This window comes from Myotis davidii, unplaced genomic scaffold (assembly GCF_000327345.1).
Source record: "Myotis davidii unplaced genomic scaffold, ASM32734v1 scaffold732, whole genome shotgun sequence".
Classification (NCBI taxonomy): domain Eukaryota; kingdom Metazoa; phylum Chordata; class Mammalia; order Chiroptera; family Vespertilionidae; genus Myotis; species Myotis davidii.
In genome coordinates, this window is record NW_006284349.1 from 497,255 (window position 1) to 521,488 (window position 24,234).

A 24,234-nucleotide genomic window follows, 5' to 3' on the forward strand; every position below is an offset into this window, starting at 1 on the left:
TGAATTAAAGCAATGGGTATAAGGGGTTTATTGTACTGTTCTCTCTCCTTTTGTTTTTCTCATTTGAAACTTTTCACTATAACATTGTTTGAAAAAATGTATAGGGTTCTCCTGGAAACGTTCCCGCTGTGTACGTTTTTGGTGCTCCTTCATAGATTCTTTACCTGCCTGGAGACGCATGTCCGACTCCCACGCTAGCACTGGCTCTTAGGTCCTCGCTTCCTCCCGCTTGGTGAACACGGATGGGCTTCTTTAAACGGTTCCTGAAAGCTTTTGTGGACTCGTCCACCCCAAGGTGCCCAGAATTCTACCAGTAACATTTTATGCAGGTTTTTGAGTACTTAACGCTTCAATAGTATATAGGAGTTTTGAGTTTACTGGACAAACGTTTATTGAGCATCTACACATGAAGACAAAAACATGAGGACATGAATGATGTGGGGGGACGACTCTGCTGGTCTCAAGATCCCACCGGAAGCTGGGAGGTGAGCCCCAGGAGGAGGGCCCCTTCGGGGTCCCACCAATAGCACGGAGGTGCTGTCTCACAGTGGGCCTGTGCAGTGTCTGGCTGTCTCGCCCTGTTCTGATATCCCATAGCACTTACCTGCACCCCCACACCCCTTTGCCGTTACCCTGTTCTCAGGGTAGACCAGGGGTGGGCAAACTTTTTGACTCGAGGGCCACAATGGGTTCTTAAACTGGACCGGAGGGCCGGAACAAAAGCATGGATGGAGTGTTTGTGTGAACTAATATAAATTCAAAGTAAACATTACATAAAAGGGTACGGTCTTTTTTTTCAATAGTTTTATTCATTTCAAACGGGCTGAATTCGGCCCGCGGGCTGTAGTTTGCCCAGGGCTGGGGTAGACCGTTCTCCAGTAATGAAACTTCTACGGGCAGAGAGAGCTCAGGTTTTTTCCTGTTGGTTTCCAGCAGGCCCGCACCCACGGGAAATGGGGAATGAGTGAGGCACTCCAACGGGAGGCCCGAGCACGGGTTCAGGGACCACACCTGGCTGTGCAGGCCATCGCTGGCACCTGTCCCTTTAGCCCAGAAGGAGAGCAGGCGCTGGAATGGAGCAGGAGGGGGTGAGCTCACACTCGTGTGGCACCGTGAGCGTCTCGCTCACATGGGCTTGCTATGAGGTGGCACATGAATCGGGGGCAGTAAGTAACGAGTGAGAAGACACCGGCCATACCAGACCAGTCAGACCTCGCAAAGGCTCATCCGTGGGCACATTCCCTGGCCCTGGGTGACGAAGGCTGGGTCCTGTACAGGCTGGCCTAAGTCTCTGTGTTTCTGCTCTTGACCCTGCACTTGACCCGGTGGAGGTGTCCTCCTTAGTGTAACCCTCTGCCTGCAATGTCATCCTTGCCCCTTCAGCCTCTCCCTCCGGCAGGAGTTGGTCAGAATGGGAGGTCTTGGTGGAGGGGCACCGGTTTCAGAGTCGGGTTGACCGGAGGTCAGGACCCCACAGGAGTTTGTGATGCTGGTCGGTGTCTGCCCCCTGTGAAGGGGGCACTAACACAGGGAGCTGGGAAGGATCCAAGCACTTGGTGAACTCCAGCATCCAGAGGGAATGCAGACTGTGCCGTTGCTAGAAAACAGCCTGGCTTTAACGCCTGAAGTTCACCATCCACGTGAGCTACAGCCCAGCCAGTTTCAGGCCTAGGCATGCACCCGAGAGACACTCCTGCACGGACCCGGGAGACTTTGTGCAGGAATGTTCACAGCATTTCTGGTCACAGCCGCCAAGCCTGGAAACAGCCCAGATGCCCATCAACAGGGACTGGATGAATACGCCGAGTCGTGGCCACACAATGGAATATTATACAGCTGTCCAAACACGTTAGCGACAGCAACATGCAGCGATGTGGATGGGTTTAGCAACAGCATAAATATGAGGCAGAAAGAGCGGGGGCTCCCAAAGGTTGCACGCAGCACTATTCCTTTCCTTACAAAGTTAAGAGCAACTAAAATAAATGTTCTTTTTAGGAATATTTACCGATCCAGTAAAACTGTAACAAAGAGAGTGAGGGAGTGTGCTTTTTAAAAAAACCATTTTTAGTGAATTTATTGGTGTAACATCCTATATAATAAAAGGGTAATATGCAAATCGACTGAATGGTGGAACAACCGGTTGCTATGACGCACACTAACCACCAGGGGGCAGACATTCAACACAGGAGCTGCCCCCTGGTGGTCAGTGCACTCCCACAGGGGGAGCGCTGCTTAGCCACAAGCCGGGCTGATGGCTGGCGAGCCAGCGGCACACCTCCGCTGCAGCGCTAAGGATGTCCAACTGCTGCCAGACATTCCCCGAGGGCTCCCGGACTGCTAAAGGGCGCAGGCTGGGCTGAGGGGATGCCCCCCCTCCCCCCCAGTGCTTGAATGTCGTGCACCAGGCCCCTGTGATTCAGGTGGATGGTGTCTTGGATGGGAGGAGTCGGGGGTGGGGTTGGGGCCCCATCTAGTTAGAGGTTATTGTCAAAGTCCGAGCCTTTGCTTTGGGTGCTGGGTTTGCCGGTGGTTGTTACAGTGTGAGAAGTAACTAATTGAAAATGAGCCGTGTGTGACCACAGATGAGTGTCAGGAGCCAAGGATTATAATTAATAATTAACCCAGTTCTGTGCACGTTAGGCCCAGCACTCCTCCCCACCCCAGTCAGTTTTAGCTGGGGCTGCGGTGGCCCAGGGTTCACTGGGGTGGGGGTGGGGGTGGTATACTTTTCCGTAGCTGCCCTCCCCCCTGCTTCTCTCTCTGCCCCGCCGCCTGCCCATCAGCTCAGGTCTCCCTCCGCAGTGCCCGCTGGCTGGAGTGGCCGTGGCCACCTGGGGCTTTGCGCTTCCTTAACCACTTGCTTCCTATCTGTCACACAATCGGGTGCCTTGTTCCAGAGGCCTCGCCCACTAATCATCTCCACATGTGTGTATCTTTCTAATGAGATGCTGATTTCCCCGAGGCCAGAGGGCGCGTTTTATCCCTCTTATGTGGCCGATTACTCCCCAGCTCCTGTTCACCCCCTTCTTCCCTAAGAGAACCCCGGCCTCCCCTCCAGCTAGACCCCACCCAGGTGGGTTGAGGGGGACTTCAGGGGCTGTGTTGAGGGCTGCTTCTGGGAAGCCTTCTGAAAGGGAGGTGGCAGCGTGCCTTCCTCCCCTTCCTCCTCCTCTCTGCCACGTCCCTGACACCCTGAGGTGGGGCTCTCATGGTCTGCCTGTCTTCTCAGATCTTGAACCTTGTGTGAGTCACTATTTTTAGGTCTTCGTTACTCTCAGATTACTGTTGTTCTTGGGATATATCGCATCACCACCTCTGACCCCCGTGGTCCTAGCACGGTGAGTACCTAATGATTGCACCACGAGTCCTGTGGGCTCACAAGGTCAGCAGGATCTTAAAGTGGCATCTGGACTCCAGGGAGCTGGCATTGGGTCCTGTGCTCCACTCACCCACAAGTGACCCGGGCAAGTCACTGAACCCCACTGAACTCCACTAATTCAGGGAGCTCGGGGCCGTGCCTGGGGGCACACCAGAGCTCAGCAGCCTGGAGTGTCAGCTGTTGAGTGCTGTGTGCCCCAGCACTCATTTCTGGAAGTGTAATTCTCACAAGGGAGGGTCTCTGTGTCTTCACGCCCGCTCAGGCAGACATCACTAATCGATCACGGGGCTCCACCTCGAGCCCAGATCTAGCTTCCGAATCCTCCTCAGAACGGCGCTCTGTGTGGCCAGCACGAGCCACCTGTGCCTGGCACACAGGCTTGAACCCGCCATAACCTCCGGTGTCACCGTGAGAGCTCCTCCTGCCTCCCAGGGCGTCAGAGCGGGCATCTGACCGCGGGAGCTGTGGACGCACCGGGGACTGTTGGAAACGGCCTCAAAGATCAGGGCGGCCTCCAGCTTTGTGCTCAGAGGACCGCACAGCCTGTTCCAGCTGCGACACCTTCCCATTCGCCGCATTCCCTCTGCCTGGGATTCTCTTGTTCCACCTCTCTCCTGGCTCACACCTTTTCTCCATAGTTTATCCAACTGTCATTTATTGAATCGGCAGGCCCTGTTTGATCTCCTGTCTGTGTTAGCTTCCTTTTCCGTCACTCCTGATCGTCCTACCCTGCGTTAGTTTTCTTCTTAGTACTCACTCTGTCCTGGCACATGCACATGACATATTTATATGCTTCTGCATATCCCCGCGTGTACCACAGCGTCCCCAGTGGTGGATTTGCGCTGGCTAACTGCAGGTGCACCAGGAGCACCGCGGCCAGTTAGGATGAAATGGGGTGATACACACAGTATCTAGCCCAGCCTCTGGCTTATTAAACACAGCGATTAACGGTCATTCAAAAGAAAGTGTTCTGTGTCCTCTGGAAGGGGGAAGGTGTGCACAGTGGTCTGTCCTCGGTCCTCGGGCGCCTGTTCGCACCAGATCCTTCCCCCCCTGCGGTCAGTGGGCTCAGTGTAGCCAGCAGTTGGTGAGCAACTGCTGTGGGCAGCACCTGCAGAGGCCTGGGGGCAGGGAGGGTTCGGGGTGAGCACGCCACAGCACCTGTGCCTGAGAGCCTGAGGTTCCCAGTCACCTCGAATGTGGGGCACAGTGTGCCGGGGTTTGGGTGGGCAGACGAAGAAGTGATCGTTTCCAACCAAGGGTCTTGGGTAGTTAAGGTATTGGAGTGGAGTTGAAGGGTGGAGAGCACGGTGTTAGGTGTGAGGGGAGGTCAGGCCACCCACAAGCCCCTGCCCACCCCCCAGTGTGGGCAGCTGCCTTGACGGCGATACCATCTGTTGAGATTTCACTTCCTGCTGTGATGTTAGTCATTATAAACTTGTCGTTTCTTAATCTCCCTCCTCCCCAGTTTTTCAATTGTGTCCTGAGCAGCCCTCCCCCGGTTTCCTGCTATAGAATAAGCTCTTGGTGATAGAAGAGCCCTCCCAAGTTTCTTTGCTCTCTAGAGCAGTGGTTCTCGACCTTCTGGCCCTTAAAATACAGTTCCTCATGTTGTGACCCAACCATAAAATTATTTTCGTTGCTACTTCATAACTGTAATGTTGCTACGGTTATGAATCGTCATGTAAATAGCTGATAGGCAGGATGGTCTTAGGCGACCCCTGTGAAAGGGTCATTCGACCACCAAAGCGGTCGCGACCCACAGGTTGAGAACCGCTGCTCTAGAGGCAGCCTGGTCATTTGCTGCAAACCCCCAAGATGAGAAGTGACCAGTTCACGGGATTTCCATCTGCAGCTTCCGCAGAGGGTGGGGCTGCCAGAGAGGCGATAGCAGTCTTACCTCGCGCACTTGCCCACCGTGGAGCATTCGCAGTTCCCTCGGTGCTCACGTGGGACTTGATGGACTGCTCTTCAGCTTTTCTTATTTCCTGAGTGCAGATTGTGTGGCTCTGCCCGCAGTTGGCATCACTCATCAACCAGGCACACCTTCCCCGGAGCCAGGACTGGCCCTTAGGGTTCCCAGCACCGCACCTGCCCGCCCTGCCCAGTCCAGGCCTTTCCTCTTGAGACCAGAGGGAAAAGACAGGAAGTGAGGGTGAGGAAGGGGCGGTCAGGCGCTCCTGTCCAGCCCTTCCTCCTGCCTCGTCCTAAGCCCTGAGCGAGCGAGCGAGGAGGAAAGGGTATGGGTGAGCCCAGGGTGGGAGGATTTCTGTGTCCTGAGGAACCCCCCAGGGTGCACCCTCACGCCTTCCTTGATGGGTTTCACTTTTTTTGACACCGTAGGCCTCCTGCATTTGGGCACCGCTGAGCTGTTCTGAGCTGGGACCCTGAGCAGGAGGCAGGTGTGTGTGTGCTCTCGGAGTGTCGTCTGGAACAGCCCGGCCAGGGCCACGTGCCAGGCGCTCTGTGCGGTCTCTAGGCTGGGTGTGATGCCTGCCCACCGGCCCTGCAGACGGAGCACACGGCTCGAAGCTGAGGCCCAGCAGCAACAGGCTGGGGTGGACCTGCACAGGGCCCCCCAGAGCCCTGCTGCCACCTGAGCAGGGTCTCTGGTCCTTCCCCCTGGACTGCAGGGGGCAGGAGGACTCCTGCACTGTGTGGGGTCATGAGCTGGGGGAGTGCCTTCTGCTCTTTCCTTTGCCTCTGTTGCCACATCTCCCTGCCACCGTCACGACCCTGTACATACACACACTCCTGGAGGGCACCTGCTCCGCTCTGTTCCCATTTCAGCGCAGCACCACCTCCTGGAAGCCTTCCTGGATTAGTCCCTCCCAGGTGCTCCCATTATCCCCTGGCTCAGATGTCTCACATCCCCTTTGTTAGGGTCCCCGGACTTGCCAGCAGGTCTGTCTATTCCCAGGCTTTGGGTTCCTTGAGGACAAGGCCCAGCCCCATGCACACATCCTGGGCACCCTCGCTGCTTCCTGTCAGTTTTGTTCTGTTTGTCTGTCTGCGTTTCCTGGATTTGAGGACAGAGGTCTTGTCTGCTTACACCCCCACCTCCAACCAGCCATTACCTGCCATCCAGGTGGTGCCCAGGAGAGACGGTGGTGTAAGTAGGAGAATGAAAGGCTGCCCGCTGTTCTCCCTGCCCCCAGCCTCCTGCCTGGGGAGATGGATTTGGAGGCCTGGCTGACTCAGGAGCCTTGGTGCGTTTCGTGCTGTGACATTCACACTATGGGTGATGGGGGTGGAGGCTGGCTTCCCTGCCTGCCTTTCCCTGCCCTCACAGGTCCCAGCAGGCTGCCACCCAAAGCCAGAGGCTCCCTGGCACTCTCTGCCACTCCAACATGTATCCTGGGAGGGGAGCTGGTTACAGCACTGTGAGGCAGCGGGTATGCGTGCCAGGGGGTGCCTGTAGGCCTGGGAGGAGTGGTGGGGTGAACAGAGGGGGGCACACTGGCTCTTTCTATGCCATGTTACCCCTAGCCCAGCTACCTGATGACACAAAAAGGCCACGCTTATCCCATTGAGCTCTGTGGCCATGCCCAGGGCAGAAGGTACCTGGGGGCGTCGGCCTAAAGCCTCGTCGGCCTGACGAGGGTGCAGGGGAGCAGTTTGGGTCCCGTGGACCTGCTGGTGTTGGTGGGCCCTGCCTGCTGTGAGCCTGCACTGTAGGTCCATCTTGGCCCTGTGTGCCCTCCCTGCCTGGCACCTCTGGCCGCGGGTCGTGCCGGCTGTTCAGCCCTGCACCTTCCCTTGCCTGCCCATCAACAACACTGTTGACTTTCCCAGGAAGCTCAAAGAAAAGTGCTTTACAGCTGCTGTTTCAAAGTGTTAGATTCCTCACCACCATAAAACAGGTTCCTCACAGCAGCCCCAGCCACAGATGATGCTGTTTGAGTGGGCAGGCGGGGCCAGGGCGCCCTAGAGCTGCCACCGCCCCCACCCCCACCCCTTCCCCTGCACTGAAGTGTGAGGACAGGTCCATGCCTCTCCCCATACTTGGCCTGATCTCGCAGTCCTTCCTCACCCTTCCCTAAAGCCCCCACCGGAGGGTGGCCCTGGCCGTAGGAGGCCCTCAGTGGACGCTGGTGAATGGACGTGGGTCCTAGGAGATCTGGGTGTTTAGACCTAATCTAGATGGTTGCTGTGCCCTCATGGTTTTCTTCTCCGGGCCTCAGTCTCCCTCCTCTATCGAGAATCTATAAGGCTCTTCTGGTCTTCAATGACGATTCTTACCCCTCTGCTCTTGGCTGTATCTGTATGCAAGGGTGTGCGTCCACCTGTAGGTCCATCTTGGCCCCGTGTGCCCTCCCCCCTGCACCTGTGGCCGTGAGGGCAGCTGTTGAAGTTCATTCCTGACGCCCAGCGTTGGCTGCAGGTGGCCAGGCTCAGATTTGCCATGTGAGGTGGCTCCTGAAGCACCATGTATGGGCAGAAGGAGATGAAAGCAGCACCCCGCCCCTGCTTCCGGGGCTCCCCACCACCTCCCGTGGTGCAGGGGCTCAGAACAAGCCCTCCTAGCATCAGATAAGTCGGCCGCACCCACAGAGCAACCCCAGGCATCACACCAGCCCTAGGGGGAGGGTGGCAGGCGCTCATGGGGACACTTGAGGTGTCCCCCAGTCCCGTCCTGTTGGGTTTCCCCTGGGTTCTTCCAGGACGCGTGGGCACTGCCTGTTTTCAGAGTTAACTGCTCTATGTCAGTAACTCCGTAAAGATCTGCTGTGCTCCCCTGTGCCAGCCCCAGGTCCCCAATTCCAGCCTCCCTCTTCTTAAAGGGCCCATCCCTAGAGACAGTCTTAGTCCCTTTGCAGATGAGGGTGTGGCTCAGAATGGGACAGCGACTCGCAGTCACACAGGAAGCAGCTTTGCCCTCCCGTGGTGGTGTGTGGTGGTGGCATTAGAGTTTCCAGGGGCTCTTTCCCATAGATCTCCTCTTCCTCCTCTCCTCCTCCTCCTCCTCCATCAGCTCAAAGGAAATAATTGTTTTCCTTTCTGCGAACAAAGAATGGGTTGGTTTGGGTTCTGAACGCAGCCCTGAGGACCTGCAGTTAGAGCAGTGGTCCCGGAGGGGGTTTTCGGATGATGGGAAACTGCTCGGCCTGCGCTGGTGGCCTTAGATGGCTGGGTCCCGAGATGCTGTGTGGCCTAGTTAGGGGAGCCGGGGCTCCTGGGCTTGTGAGGCTCGAGCAGGTCTCAGGCCCTGGGGACCCCAGATTAACTGAGAGAGAAGGTGGAGCAGATGGCTCCAGTCTATCTGCAGTGCTCCCCGACAGCCTCTTAACACGAAAGCACTTCATTACCCACTCATTTCGCCGGGCCCCGCCCGGTGCAGGCGGGAATGCGGTCAGCCACAGCCCTTGTCCTGATGGATTTAAAGCGCATGGCCCCGTGGGCCGGGCTCCGAACAGACGGCCGAGGATCAATCATCAGGCTCACATCCCCTCTCGGCAGCTAAGTTAGAAAATTGTGCTCTTCGCGGAATTTCCTGTGGTGCTTGGTCTGGGGGTCAAGTCTCCGCTGTACTCAGATGGGTGGCACGGTGGGGGCGTGATTGGTGGGGCGGGGGCAGCAGGCTGTAACTGCTAAGGTCACTGGGCACTGTGAGGCAGATTGGCCATAGGAGGCAGACTGGCCGTAGGAAGTGTCGTGGTTTGGCCATCAGAGGTCGGTGTGGTCCGGGGGACAGCTCACCAGCCTAGAGTGTCCGCCCCGGCCGTGCGCTGGGTCCTGCCATGAAACCCCATCACCAGCACTGTGCAGCGGTTCCCTCAGATGGGACATCCTAGCCGCTCTCCTCCTGACCTCACGCGTGTCGGGCTGAGCATAGAGATGGAACCGTCTCTGTGGTTGGGGGTGTTTGCCTTGGCCAAGGCCAGGCGGCTCAGCCAGATCCGGTGGGAGGTGTGGGGTGTGTCGCCTGGAGGGGTGCGAGGGGATGGCATGGGTGACCTCCTGGTCTCTGTGGGTGCCCTGTGGGTGTCTGCCTTTCAGCAGCCCAGGGGCTTCTCCCCTCAGCTGGGAGGGATGGAGTGCGCGTGCTGTCATCGCTGTGAGGTGTGAGGTCTCCTCCTCCTGCAGGTCCTCCCGCAGGGCACGGGTCGGGGCTGGGGCAGGGAGGCGTTCCTGTCTGAGTCACTGCTGCAGGCCACGAGTGGAACATGAACCTCACTTTGAGTCCTGGGCTCAGAAAACTCGCATTTGGGATTTTACCGTTGGGAGCATGGTGTATCCACACCAGCATCACAGTTCTCTCTGGGGTGTTTTTAACTTGTGTTCACGTCTACGGGCTGTGGCATCTTTGGGCTTCTGCCTGCTGGCCGACAGTGCCCGCCGTCACGGTCGGGGGCACGGTCGCTGGCTTTCATGACTTGGTTCCCTCGTTAGTGTGTGTGGGAGAGAAGACATCTCTTCCAAAAACAAGACACTTATTTTTCAAAAACTTAATATAAATTTTGAGGAATATTTTCTGGTCAGTCTGATTTCATCAGCTGTCACTATTAGCAGCGTTTTGCTGCCTCTGAGTGGGAAGTTGATTGACAAGGCAAAATGTGAGAGGAAAGGAAATCATATGAGATGAAGGGCTTCAAGGATGGCTGCGTGGAGGAGGTGGTCCATGCACGTCCCAGCTCTCTCCTTCACCTGCCGGGCTCCTCGCTGCCGCCTCTCTGGAAGCCCTGGGCTCCCTGGGCAGCGTTTGGTCGTGCTTCTTGCTGTGCCGCGCTGACACCTGTGCTAGGATTGTGTGCCTGCCTGCCTTCCTGGCGAGGCTGCGAGCTCTCCGCTCACAGATGCCGTGTGAGTGCGGGGGGCACACTCCAACCTGACACCCCCGTGTTTCTGATGTTCAGTAGCGATCTGAGAGTGTGGCTAGGCCCCTTGTGTTGTGTGGCTCTGTGGAAGGCCCGTTGTGTTGTCTGGACCACCTTGATCTCCTCGGCAACCGTGAGCCTCCCCTTGCACCTGGAGGCCTCTGCCGGGTGTCTGTCTGAAGTTTTCTGGGCGTTCCCTCTCATTTACTCTGCACTAGCAGCTCCTATGCAAACCCCCACGGAGGGTCATTCCCTGGACCTAAACTCTGGCCTTTAGCAGCATTATATTTTTCCGTCCCAGCAAAATGTCAAGCGGTAACATTCCATGTCATTTAGCGGGGAGAAACAGTTTCTTCCCTGTTTCTTTATGAAATCATTGTTCTTAACCCAACAATCCCAGTGTTCGGAGTGGAAACAAGATAACCTTTGCCGGGCACACACACAGAAGTGTTTACACCCTGCAGCTTTAACAGGACCTGGCACTTCTTCCACCAGCGGGGAAAACGGCCTTTCTTGCGAGCAGGCGCAGAGGCCAGCATGGGCCTGGCAGGACTCCGAAGCCTTCCAGCCGGGCCCCTGCATCGCCTTCGGTGGCGGGTGGCACTGGGATCCCCGAGCCTCTGTCTCAAGTAGCTGGTGCACTGGGAACCCTTCCTCCCAGCCTCCTGCCGTAGCCCCGAATGCAGGGTCCAGGGGAGCACGCGTCTGGCACCGTGGGCACAGCGAAGCCATGGACCTGGGTGCCCGTCTCGTTTGCTGTGGGTGGCAGAGAGGCCCCCTCATCCACAACCACTGGGTTGTTGTCAGGTGTGCGTTTTGCGTGTAACCAGGTGCCTCTGGAGTCTGCTCCTGCCTCCTTCCCGCATTGTCCTCCTGTCACTAGCAGGGCTCGACCACCTACAGAGCCTGGAAGGGGGCACCCCACCGTGTGCTGCAATCTCCCCGCCGAGTACATCTGTACCTGTCACGAGACCATTCCAGTGGGAAGGGGGTCCACTCGCCTTCCTGGTTCTGTTCTTCGACCTTCTCTCCCTGGTGACGCCTGAGAGCCAGGGCCCCAGGCCTGGAGCCTGGCCCCTGCTCGCCCCATTCACCCTCGGTTGCCTCCAAGGTTCCCGATCAGGGAGCTGGGAATCTGACAGTGGGGTGGCCGGCTGGCGGGGCTTGTTGACACCTCTGCCGGCACAGATGCAGCCCTGGGACCCGCCAGCTGGGGTGACAGACACTTCCTGGGGAGTGTCCTGGCCTGTCCCCTCCCTTGTTTTGATTGTGACCGCCCCGGGGAGACACTGGGATGGATGAGATCCTAGACCAGCCATGGGCAAACTACGGCCAGCAGGCTGTATCCGGCCTGTTTGAAATGAATAAAACTAAAAAAAAAAAAAGAACGTACCCTTTTATGTAATGATGTTTACTTTGAATTTATATTAGTTCATACAAACACTCCATCCATGCTTTTGTTCCGGCCCTCCGGTCCAGTTTAAGAACCCATTGTGGCCCTGGAGTCAAAAAGTTTGCCCACCCCTGTCCTAGACTTAGGTTTGCAGCCTTGGGTGGTGTACATTACAGATACTTTCCAGCCCCTTGCTGCTCAGAATCCAAACACACCCACCCTCCTCTGGTCCGTTTTTGTGACTTTTCCTTTGATTCGTGTGAAGCAGTTACCGGCGGGATAAATGCCGTTGGTCCGGTTTCATTCATGAACAGGAGAACCTGGGCTCTCCCAGCATCTTGGATTAGGATCCACGGGCAAACGTGGTGCAAGTCCACCCTGGCTCACAGAGGGTAACCCCCCCCCCCACACACACACACACACTCTGTGGGGAGGGGGCGTCTCCAGGAGCCGAACTTCAAGCCTGACTCCTCTCTGCTGCCTGAGCCAGGCCCCAAGGCCCGGGTGACAAGACAGGCTGCATGGAGGCTTGTGTGCACCCTCGTCCCTGCCTGGGGGTGTGACTGCCTTTGTGAAGGCCTGGGGGGCACTAGGAGGAGCCCAGTTGGGGCGGGGGGTGTTCAAGCACACCCGTGGGCTTACACTCTCCGCCTGCTCAGCCCCACCCCATGCCAGCAGCCAGAGTCAGCTGCGGCCTCCACAGTGGCTTTCTGTTCCCAGTGCCAGGCGGGAGGGCCCACTCGTCAGCAACCTCCTCACGTCCCCGCTAGATGGAGGGCCTGGCCGGCTGCCCTGGAGCCCTGCCACCCCGAGGGGACCCGTTAGCTAGGGACCGATGGCCACCAGGTCCCTCGGCCCGGGTGTTGGGGTGCGTGACACCACCGGCCACATGTGGCTGTCGGGATCTCCCGATGCGGCTAGTGTGACCGAGGCGTTTTTCATTTAAGGTTTTATGACATCTAAGGCGTTTTTCATTAAGTGCTCGGTTCAGTTAACGGGACGCTTTTCAGTGTGTTGGGAGAACTTGGGTATGCGAAGCTACTTCCCGGATCAAGGGTTTCCAAGGAAAATGTAGTGTCCGCGTTGAGATGTGCTGTGAGTATAAACGACACCCTGGATTTCAGAGGCTCGGTGTGAAGCGAGAATGTGAAGTGTTCACGACTTCCTGTCGATTGTGTGGTGAAGTGGTAATACGTGGGGTATGTTGGCGTCATTAAAGTATGTTATTTTTTTCACCCGTTTCTTTTTACTTTTTGAGGGGAGCTACTGGGTCATTTGAAATTACTGTCTCGCGTCATATTTCTACTGCCCTGGACACACACCCCTGAGCCTGCTTTTGCTGGAGATATGGGGGGAGGGGAGTCCTGGAGGGAGTCCTGGAGTGGGTCGGGCCACAGGATTAGATCTTAAGAGACCCATGCTGTTTTGAAAGGAACAGATTTTAAAAACACACAAAATATTGTTCATAAAACATAACTTCTGTTTTCTACAATTTACTTTCAGTTTTATTTTGTGTATTGTAAACATCACTTCTTAACTGCACAAGTGACACACATTTCTTGGGTAAAATTAGCAAGTACTGATTAGACAGAGTTGAACACACATGGGCTTTCTAGCAGTGTTCCCTGCGGCTTTGGCTTAGGCCAGTGGTCGGCAAACTCACTAGTCAACAGAGCCAAATATCAACAGTACAACGATTGAAATTTCTTTTGAGAGCCAAATGTTTTAAACTTAAACTATACAGGTAGGTACATTGTTATTCACTTAATTAGGATACTCCTAAGGCTTAGGAAGAGCCACACTCAAGGGGCCAAAGAGCCGCATGTGGCTCGAGAACCACAGTTTGCCGACCACTGGCTTAGGTGATCGATAGCACAGAAATCCCGCTGTGCATGATCGCAGCGACCTTCCGGGTGTGCACCCCACTGTGCCTCCGTTAGACACCCGTGCCCTTCGAGCTCCCTGAGCATGGGTGGGGCTGCTGTGCCACACACACAGACAACAACCAGAAGGGACTGAGGATGGCGGGGCAGTGGTAACGAGCGAGTCTTCTACAAGTTGGGCTGAGTGTCGAGCTGTGTGTGAAGGCGGGCAGAGCCTCCCGGACTCAGGGCTCACCTGGTGGGAGTCCTCCGTCGTGCTGGCTGAGCAGCTGGAAAGTGGATTTTGCTCGTGGCATGTGTTTTGCCCCAGAGTGGACTGTGGAATCCTTTGGTGAGCCATTCACTTAAAGACCGTTTTTTTCATGTTGAATTTTCCCAAGGCCGGAAGGAGGACTGAGGCTGTTACACAGCTCAGATCTTTGTCCAGCACAGGCATTTACCCACTGACAGGTTTAAGAAAACAGTAGGCATCTCTGATGTGACATGCGACCGCAGGTAGCAAAGAAAAGCTTTCTCCAACACCAAGTGGAGAGGGGCCCGGTGTGTCGGGAGTGGGGTACACCTGATGTTTTCGCATCCCTTCCCCCCAATTTCTGGTGTGAACGAAAAGATGATAAGAAGGGAGGATAAAGTCAGTGCACTTACTGTTTGACGGCGCTGGCATCTCCCGGCCTGCGTGCCCAGGCCATCATTCTAACCTGATGATTCAGAGCGAGAGTTCTGGGGTGTTCTGCTGGGCCGATTGCGTAATCGTCCCCCCTTTCTGTGTCCGCGCTAGCTGGCAAGGTACTGAATGCAGAGCTTCAGCACGTTACGCAATCGAGTGAGTCCTGGAAAAAGTTGGCAACATTTTAAAAAGGCGTAAGAAGAGCTTTTGTTGGTGAAGAATTTCTATAGCGACCACTTTTTTTTTGGAGTTTTATTATTTATTTACTTATTTATTTTATTGTTTAAAGTATTACAAGTAGTAGTACATATGTCTCCTTTTCCCCCCATTGACCTCCCCCCGGCTTCCTCTACGCCCTCCCCACCCCCCAACCACTTTTGTAAGGCCAAGACCACTTAGGAAACCCATCCCCTTACTTATCTTCTGTAAAATTCGGTTTCTATCTCCTGATTTGTAAACAACAAGGCCCATCTGGACGGGAAAGACGACCTGCCCTGGAGGCCTCTGGGAGGCCGTGGTGGCCAGGGTGCACGCGGCACACTCCTAGGCGGGCTCATCAAAGACCCCCGACACGGGGCATGACTGATGGCTGGTGCTGGGCCGGCTTTCAAAGGCCCTTGGTGTGAGGGCCAGAAGGCGCTCGTTTCCCGCGCCACCTCCCTGACGGGCGCAGATTAGCTGTGATTTATCCCTCTCCAGGGGAAGCCGCCGCTGTAAGCAGGAGGAGACTCCGCATTTAGCGTTTACAGCGTGTCCCGGAGCCCGGAGACCTGGCGAACGCAGCATCCCGAATCATCCGTGACAGAGAGCCCGCAGCATCTCCTTAATTTTCATTCTGTACTTCTAATTGCACAAGCAAACCATGCCATAAAAATAAAGCCGTCTTCTAAAAAGACTCTCACACCTGGTCTTGCTGTCCTGGCATGTAACGTACCTTCTCCCCCAGGTCCCTGTACGTGTGCAGACATAATGTGCGTGTAGTTACGATCGGGGCAGAAGTAAGCTAGCTTTGACTTCTCACATGTGTTTGTGTCCTAACTGTTCCTTCCTGTTACATAGCAGCATGTTTGCAGTGGCCTGGTAGTGGCTCTGCACACATCAGTGACTTGATAAGCTCTCATTCTGTTCATCATCCATTATTTTTGTTTCCTGTTGTTAATGGGGTCTTTCCTCTTTGTTTCTGTAGGAGGTTCTGCAGCAGCTGATCGTAATGAACTTGCCCAATGTTCTGATGATTGGCAAAGACCCGCTGTCTGGTGAGTGGAAGCCCCCCCGCGCCTCCCGGGTGCTTGGCCCATGCCAGTGGCTCTGGGCAGCTGTTGGACACAGAGCCCCGGCTGCCGGCTGGGAGCCAGTACGCTGAAAACACGTGACCAGTGCGGTGGGATTTTAAAGGGTGGTGGGCTTATTGCCCTGAGGCAGGAAGCCAAGAGCACATTTCTTCCTTAAGAACGAATCCGTGCGACCCCTCCCCTACGAGTGGAGAGGCAGGCAAGGCCATTGCTTTGGTGGGCTCAGGGGCCGGAGTTGTATGGTGGCCTCGGGGAGGAGGAGGGGTATCTTTTTTCCACAATCCATGACGCTGTAGTGGGCGGGTACCTTCTGGGAAGAAAGTAAGAATCTGTCGCGGGAACTCGCATCTCTCCCTCGGGGATCCCGTGATGCTCTCTCAGTCCGCGGTAGGTCTCGCCACTGCACCTGAGGCCCGAGAGACCAAGGGTTCCGAGTCCCAGCCTGGACACTGGCTGGACCTTGAGAGACCGAATGCAATGTGCTCCTGGCCATCTTCCAGAGCGTCGGAGCTTCATTCGCGATGGTCAGGTGGCTCCCGCACCATGGCTCCTGGCCACCAGCTCCCAGGCCCCAGGGACAGACGTCCCGCGGTGAGGGACTTCCTGTGTCCAGTGAAGACCTTACTGGGGTGCTGGGGCCTCCTGGGGCAGGCCAGGGCGTGCAGAAGGTCCACCGCGGGAGGGGTTGCTGCAGGAGGAGCAGCTGCCCTCTGTGGAGAAGCTGCCCTCTGTGGCCGGCTCCTCCTCGTGCTGTCACTGGGGCTGGCCGTCCTGCTCCTGACAATGTGACCGCAGCTAGAGTTGCCTTGAGAGGGAAGGGGGAGTGTGCCGAGCGGCTGGCCAAGGATGTGGCTCAGCGAGGAGCTGCTCTAGGTTAGTGTCACAGCCCTGAGACCGGCAGCAGCCGCTTCGGGGGCACCGGGCCAGGTGCGGCTGAGCATTATTCCTGTTGCTGGGGGAGCGGGGGGTCGGGGGTTCCTCCTGAGCCCGCTAGCTGGCGTGTCTGCCTTTTGTCTGCATGCGCGGAAAGGAAGAGGTTTTGTTGACCTCCGGTTAGTCCTCTGCTCGGCTGGCCCAGGAGCCTCACACCCTTGCACGTTGGCTGTGCTCCCGGCCGTGCACACCCTTCCTCCCGCCTTCCCCTCCGCCTTTGGGCCATTTGCTTCCCGGCTTTATTTCCTGGTCCCCCAGATGCAGCCCATCCCAGCCGCAGCCCTGGGGCCCGGACGGCGGGCGGGGCCTCTCGCAGTTTCTGTAGTAACTTCATGAAGTCGGGGCCTGCTTTGCTGAGCAGAACTGCTGCCCCCTGATTTGGTGGGAGCTGGCATTAAGGGGAGAGGAGAGAGGTGTGAGAGAGCTGGGTGGTTCCGGCTCACCTCTGCTCTGCTGTCCGATCTGGAGGTCGCTGCATAAGGTGACGGGAGGAAGGTGACGGGAGGAAGGCTGAGGAGCGGGGCAGGGGGATGCCCATTCTCGAGCCCTTGGTGAGCCCACCACGTGGTGGACATGGCACATGTACCACAAAGTGGGAGTGGAAAGGGGCCTGTGGGATGTGATGTGCCACCCCCATTACAGATGAGAAAACGGGCTCACAGGGTGGAAGTGGCAGGCCCGGTCCCTCGGTCTGTAAGCAGAGGCGCTGACTGAAATCTGCTCCGTTCCTCCCCAGAGCTGGAGCTCCCCATCTGAGTCCGCACAGAGAGGCCCGTGTTCGGTTGAACTCTAGGCGACTGCCTACAAAAGCAGCAGTGGGTCTGGTTCGACCTAACATTCAGTAAACATGTCGTCCTCCCCCACCAGCCGCCCTGCCGCCTCATCACACTGCAGAGCTCGGCTACCTTCCTGTCAATGCCTCCTCTTCCCGTCCCTGCCGGTGTCCCCACTTCCTGTGCCCTCTGGGGACCCCCGATCCACCAGGCACCTCCACACCAGCCCTGGCTCCAGCCCTCCCTCGGCGGTCTCGGTCCCAGCCCCTTTGTGACCCACGCGGCTGTAGGAATTGTTCATATTGGAGAACACAGGTCCGCTCCTGCTGTTGGGCTCTGAACGGAAACATCTGCAGAGATGTGGACCCTGATTTGAAAAAAAACAAAACCCAGCTTTATGAAGGTGTAATTTGCATACCATAAAATTTACCCACTTTAAATGTACGATTTAGTGACCTTTTCCATAAATGCACAGAGTTATGCAACCTTCCCCATAATCCAGTTTTAGGGCATCACCGGGAACCTGATTTAAAATGGTGACAGGTGAATAGAGTGCCACCCAGTGTGCCCAGCATCGCGTAGAAGTGACAGCCATCAATCGAAGAGGCTGTTGCCCTGCTCTGAGGAAGTGGGAGATGAGCCCAGGAGGGAAGGAGGAGGATGCCGCCCAGGCAGCAGGCTTGGGGAGGGCGGCCTCACCGTGATGTCGGGACCAGGGGGACTTGAGCTGGACGCGCACGTGGGGTGGTTAGGACGGGTCCTGGGGACAGGGGCTCCCAGAGCAAAGGAGTTGGCAGGTCCCCCAGCGAGACAATGCAGACCTGAGTGCCAGAGGCAGAGGGACGTGTTTATGGGGCAGGGCTTTCTGTTTTAGGTTTTAAAAATAGACGTGTGAAGTGTTTGGGGTTTCTCTGCGTGTTGCTGGGAGGCGGGGCTCTCACTGATCCTGCCGCAGGCGTGTTGGGTGCGTGCGGAGCTCTCTCCACGGGTGTTGACACTGTCGTGTCGTTTATAACGTTTCACAGTTTTTGGTTATTTCTTGTTTTTGGCTAATGCACCACAGTGGAGTCCGGTGCCAGGGGCGGGACAGATCCCAGCAGAGCTCCTGGTCCGACCCTCCCCGCTCACACACAGTGACACTGAACGCCTGAGCCGTCAGGCATCGTCCCCCTTCCTCTGTCTGAAAGAGCGAGACGTCACAGCGCATACGCTTACGAGGTTTTCCGGTGTGTCTCCCGCCGGACAGGAGGCTGCTGTTTACCTCTGCCCGGGATTGGAGGGCAGCCCGTGAACGTGAGCAACCCTTCGTACACGTTAGATCAGCAGTCACCGGCCTTTCGGGCCTCACGAACCCCTGGTGGGCCACGGACCCCCGGTGGGCGACTGCTGATTTAAACTGCTTTTAAGGTCTCTGCTCAGTGTCTGCCCCTCTTGGCCCCAAATCCTCACTCTCCTTTCCTGTTTTGAACCTCGGGTCGGCTCTGGATTTACTCTCTGACCATGCGTGGTCCAGCTCTCTCAATGGGATGTCTGTCCCTGGGGAAGCGTCTCTCAGTGGGATGTCCGTCCCCGGGGAAGCGTCTGTCCGGCACCTCGATACCGTAGACCCCACTTCTCGGAGCCCGGCTGGGGGTCCGGTAGGACCCTGCAGTGAATACCACTGGACCTTTGAGAATGGCCTGGGGTCCCACTAATGCTCTTCGTGGTCTGGCCCTCCGTTCTTCCTGTCCTCCCTCTTACGGTCGTTACAGGAGGGCCTTCAAGGGACAAAACACCTCGAGGAGTCAGAGCCTCTGAGTCCACAGAGGCGGCGAATGGCCTTCCTTCACAGCTCGGTGCAGGAAACCAGAGGGCCAATTCCTGACGCTCCCAGTAGACCGAGGCCTTTGTGCCTTCCTCCTCCGAGCAAATGGCGTGGGGTCCCACTAATGCTCTTTGTGGTCTGGCCCTCCGTTCTTCCTGTCCTTCCTCTTACGGTTGTTACAGGAGGGCCTTCAAGGGACAAAACACCTCGAGGAGTCAGAGCCTCTGAGTCCACAGAGGCGGCGAATGGCCTTCCTTCACAGCTCGGTGCAGGAAACCAGAGGGCCAATTCATGACGCTCCCAGTAGACCGAGGCCTTTGTGCCTTCCTCCTCCGAGCAGGCTGCCCGGCCAGCGGCTCAAAGGGGAGCTCAGCCCAAGCTCATCCTCCAGCTTTCGTTGTCTGATGCCCACCTTGCTGGTCCCGGGGTCCCAGAGGTGGATTGGCTGTCTCTGCTACAGAGCCCCGAGCCCGTGTGGGGGCAGGGAGGGGGGAAAGCGTCCAGAACCAGCTCTGTTCCAGGGTGAGAGCGAGGTGAGCCCGCTGTACACAGAGTGCAGAGCAGGTCATGAGTTCTGCCTGGGCAGGGCAGGAAGACTTCCTGGAGGCGGGGCCGTGTGACAAGCAGAGAGCAGAGGAAGGAGTCAGGTGGGAGGAGCTCAGGAGTGGAGATGTGCGGGGAGTCCCACGGGGAGCTGCAGGCTCAGGGCACAGGGAGGGAGGCAGTCTTCTGCGCCGGCAGAGTTTAGGTTTCAGAGGCTGGAGGGGAACGGAACTCCTGACGCTGCTGGGAGTTTAATGTTTAACCCTCTCAGTGTTTACTTTCTCTCCTGTCAAGGGTGTCCTTGAAGTGCTTTCCGGGTCCCATGGAAACCTTCCCTCACAGCCCACACCCCACAGCTCTGCTTTCTGGTGACCGGCCGGGAACCCAGAGACCCGAGCGCCCAATGGTTTGCTCCCCGGCCCTGTGGCAACCGAGGAAGGCGGCGCAGAATCTGATTGGTTAGGGGCAGTCTTTTTGCCGCTGAGAGTGTGCCTTTAAAAAGCCACAGGGCTGCCTTCCTTCCCCCGCCGTGGGCCTGGGGTTCTGCCCTCTCCGGTGCCCTGCTGGCCCCGTGACCTGCTGGGTCCAGCGTCTCCGTGGGGGCTAACGAGCATTATGTCTTTTTTCCCGGCCTTACCCTTTTCACTTCTCCCTAACTCTCTCATCTCAACTCTAAGATACATTTTTTTATTTTTGCATTTGCAAAATTCTAAGTTCCTTTGAATGAGGAAGAAAAAGTGAGAGAGACAAATCCTCAGGCATTCAATCCTATCACCGTTTCCTGTCTCGTCCTGGAGGGAGCAGGTTCAGAAAAGCCCCGAAACGCTGCTCCCAGTCCAGGGCATGCGGCCGCTCCTTAGCTCCTGCGCTGCTGTTCAGTCCGCCCAGAAGGCAGGGCTGCTGGCGCTGGAGCCGAGAGCCAGCGCTCCGCTCTTCGAGGAACGCGAGAAGCTTGCTTAACCCCAGGGCCAGGCGAGCGTGGCAACTCGGCCAAGCGCCCGCCTTGTGAACAGCCCCTGGGACCTGCCTGGATACCAGACGTTGTTTAGTCAACTTCTCGGCGGTGGCCGTACACAGAGCAAATGCTCCCCGGCTGCGGCCGCTCGCCATGGCTTCCGGCAGGACTGTCCTCTGTGGCCGGCCGAGGAGGGACCAGATGCTATTTGTCAAAGGTCTCTGTGTTCCCGGCAATGTTTGGGCTTTGAGTTTTCTGCGTGGGGGTTGGGAGAGGGGCCCTTCCTCAGATCGTCCGCCACCACCTCGTCTACAGCGGGCACAGCCCCTGGGCCACGGTCTGCACTCTTGTGGTTGAGTCTCCTTTGCTGACCTTCAGCTGTTTGGTGCCAGGAGGCGGATTTGCTCTCGGCCTCTGCGTCGGGGCAGGCCGGTGGGTAGGGAGTCATCCTTGGTAGTGACCTGAGGGCCGAGGTGGCTGTTTCAGATTGTTCTATGGGATGTGGGAGAGCAGCCTTCCGTCCTCCGGCAGAGGCTGGCCGTTGCCCACACGCAGCGGTGCTGGGGGCGGGGTGGCAGCGTTGGTGCAGGTGACGGATAGACGCTGGGATAAGGAGGCCGCCGGCCTGGGTGCACTCGGGGGGCCCAGGCACCATTGCCCACGTGACCTGGTGCTGGCCAAAGTCTGCGTTTGGTAAACGTTTGTTGAATGACTAATTAAACAAATGGGAGTGCCTGCTTATGTTCATGCCGGTGGGGGGCCACCTGTGTGGCGTTCTTGGTGGAAGAAATCTAGGTGAGGGTTTCCCAGAGTTGCGGTCCAGGCTGTGAGGTGGTGTGTACAGGTGCCTGCCTCGTACCCCATGGACCAGGGTGGGCATGAAGGATCCCCATGCGCCCACCCACGAGGAATTTGCTATCCACACTGTTCTCAGCAGTGCCCATGGCACTAACTCACGGTGGCCCCGACTGATGAGATCATAGGCAGCTGTTCTCGTTGTAAGCAGGGCCCCCAGGAGGGCCCCCAGAACTGTGCCCGTGGGGTGAGTCTTGGGATATCGTTACTCACTCAGGAGACATACACACGGGGCCATGGCCGTGTGCAGTGCAGCGCTCTCTTCAAATCAGCGAGGCAGCGCCGTAACCGTCCTTATGAGGGGATTGGTTTTCACATACGAGGCCAGGGAAAGCGTGCTGAGTGGTTGACTCTAGCACCTAAGTAGAGGAAAGCAGGATGTAGGATTAGTAAGAAGATACATATATGCACTGACTTCTCACTTAACGTTGCCTGTAGGTTCTATGACTTTAAGTGAAACTACGTATACGGAAACAGGCTTACTCTAGGTGAGTTGATATAATCAAGAATTAAGTTCCTACTGCATCTCGCCATCGTTATAATGAAGTGGCGTTGAGTGAAATGACATTTGAGGACATACATGCCATTCCTGTGCCCTTCCCCTGGGACTCGATGCTGACAGTTCACGTCAGCCCGTCAGTCGGCAGACGCTGGTGAGCTGCTGCACCGTGGCCCTGGGATCGGGAGCTGGGCGAGCTGGAGCCCCGCCCTGGAAGGAATGTCCATGAGGGACAACAGTCTCGGGAAGAAGGGGTAGGAGAGATTAGGGGAAAGCAGGTGGGGACAGACCTGGGGCCAGATCTCAGTGTGTAACAGCCTGTTGGGACCCCGTTCTTGCTTGTAAAAGGGAGTAAATCAAACAGTAGCATGTTCTATTTAAGTGCAGCGATGGTCTGGGGGGAGCGACGGACACCCAGGAGGGCAGAATTAGCCACTGGATTGGGTTAGCACTTCTGGGTGTGAGGCTTAAACCCTCAGCCTCACTGTGGACTTGCAGATCCTGGGCGTCTGGCTGTGGAGAGCTGAGTTAGCCAGGGGGAGGCATGCCTGTGCCTGCGTCTCTCTGACCCTCCCTGCGGCTGGCTCACTGTGCCCGCCGACCCCAGACCCCAGCACGGCAGTGTGTGCCGCTTGGGGCAGGAAGAGCTCCCTCCCGGGAAGGGCTGTTACCTTTCTTTACCTGATCCCCACCTTCGTACCTAAGTGATCATGTACAGACCAGGTTTATTTTCCACACCCAGAGACCAGGAAGTGAGAACATGCAAAAGTCTGCATCTGAGAGACTCGAAGAGGAGAACCAAAAAGGGGGGCGGGGCTAGGGAGCGTGGACCTGGCCCCGAAGCTCGGTTTTGTTCCACGCGATTGGCAGTGGCCGAGAGCGCTGTGTTCAGGACCCAGAGGCCTCAGGCCGGGCTCAGTGAGAAAGCGGTGTGATTAGCCATGTCTGCCACGGACTGGAGATGAGGAAGTCAGGGAATTGTCCAGCGCTGATCGGACCCAACCTGCACATTTTAAAGCCGCGGTTCTCAACCTGTGGGTCGCGACCCCTTTGGCGGTGGAACGACCCTTTCACAGGGGTCGCCTAAGACCATCCTGCCTATCAGATATTTACATGACGATTCATAACAGTAGCAACATTACAGTGATGAAGTAGCAACGAAAATAATTTTACGGTTGGGTCACAACATGAGGAACTGTATTTAAAGGGCCAGAAGGTTGAGAACCACTGCTTTACAGGTTGGTGTGGCTTAATTGTCCGCCTTGCAGCACAGCATGCGTGCTAACAGGTGGTTTCCCTTCTGTGGGAGCTGAATGTGCAGACATCTGTAGCCTGTGTGCAGCTTAGATCAGCATAAGTGAATTCCATTTCTGCTCAGAAAGACGGGGCGAGTTTCTCTGTGTCAACACTCCAGGAAGCAGGTAGTAGAGGAAGTAAGGTTTTTCTTAGATTCAGCCGGTAGCTCAGGCAGTCGTGGGATTCCCCGAGTTGTGAGGTTGTGGGTAGATGATGTGGAGGGTGCCTGATGTTGCCTAACCTCCCCCCACCCACCGTGACTCATTCAGCACTGAAATCCACGTTGCTTCATACCCTGCCCGCCATTTCTCACTCTAAAAACCAACTCTAGTAAGCAAGCTTAACCACAGAGCACTTACTTATTTATTTAACATACTTTATTGATTTCTTACAGAGAGGAAGGGAGCGGGATAGAGAGTTAGAAACATCGATGAGAGAGAAACATCGATCAGCTGCCTCCTGCACACCTCCTACTGGGGTTGTGCCCGCAACCAAGGTACATGCCCTTGACCGGAATCGAACCTGGGACCCTTTAGACCACAGGCCAACGCTCTATCCACTGAGCCAAACCGGTTAAGGCCACAGAGCATTTATAATTGGACAAACACCATGTTCTCTTACCTCTGGGCCTTTGCATGGGCTGTTCCTGTGCCTGGCATGCTCTCGCTCACCTACCTCCTAACCTCTCTTCTTCACCTTGGGTCTCAGCTCAGAGGCCATTTCCTTTAAGAAGCCTTGCCTGACTCTCACTGCAGACTCCTGTCCTCCTTGCAGGTTCCCTCGACATTTTTTCAGATTTTGTTCACTGTTGATTTTCTGGGTCTGAGCGCAGAGGACTGTGTTGATTACGACAAAGCTCCCAGCGGCCAGAGAACATGGGTGCCTGGAAGGGAGCTGTGTGTGGGTTTGTTTCTTTGACTGCTTCACTGTGTCACTGAGCCAATCTCATTGGCAGGGACCCAGCAGCGAGTCGTATGTATGTTTTGAAACTATTCAAAACCCACAATCTGGTAGATTGATGAAAATAGCAGTTCTTCTTATTCCTGAAAGTCTGTGAGAAATTGGTTGTCGGCCTTCCATGAGAAACGAGGGGACTTGTGCTGCTCCCTCTTTCTCTCTTTTTTTATATGTTTCATAGGAACCG

At 56.4% G+C, this 24,234-nt stretch overlaps 1 protein-coding gene across 1 annotated transcript in view; it reads left to right on the plus strand.

Annotated features, from left to right (window-relative positions):
* The window catches only part of CCDC88C (coiled-coil domain containing 88C), a gene marked incomplete at its 5' end in the record, with an annotated part of 133,104 nt that overhangs the window by 25,732 nt on the left and 83,138 nt on the right, over positions 1-24,234 (plus strand). Inside the window, 1 exon segment of the mRNA XM_015571294.1 lies at positions 15,327-15,396. Coding sequence (XP_015426780.1) covers positions 15,327-15,396 — 70 coding nt within the window.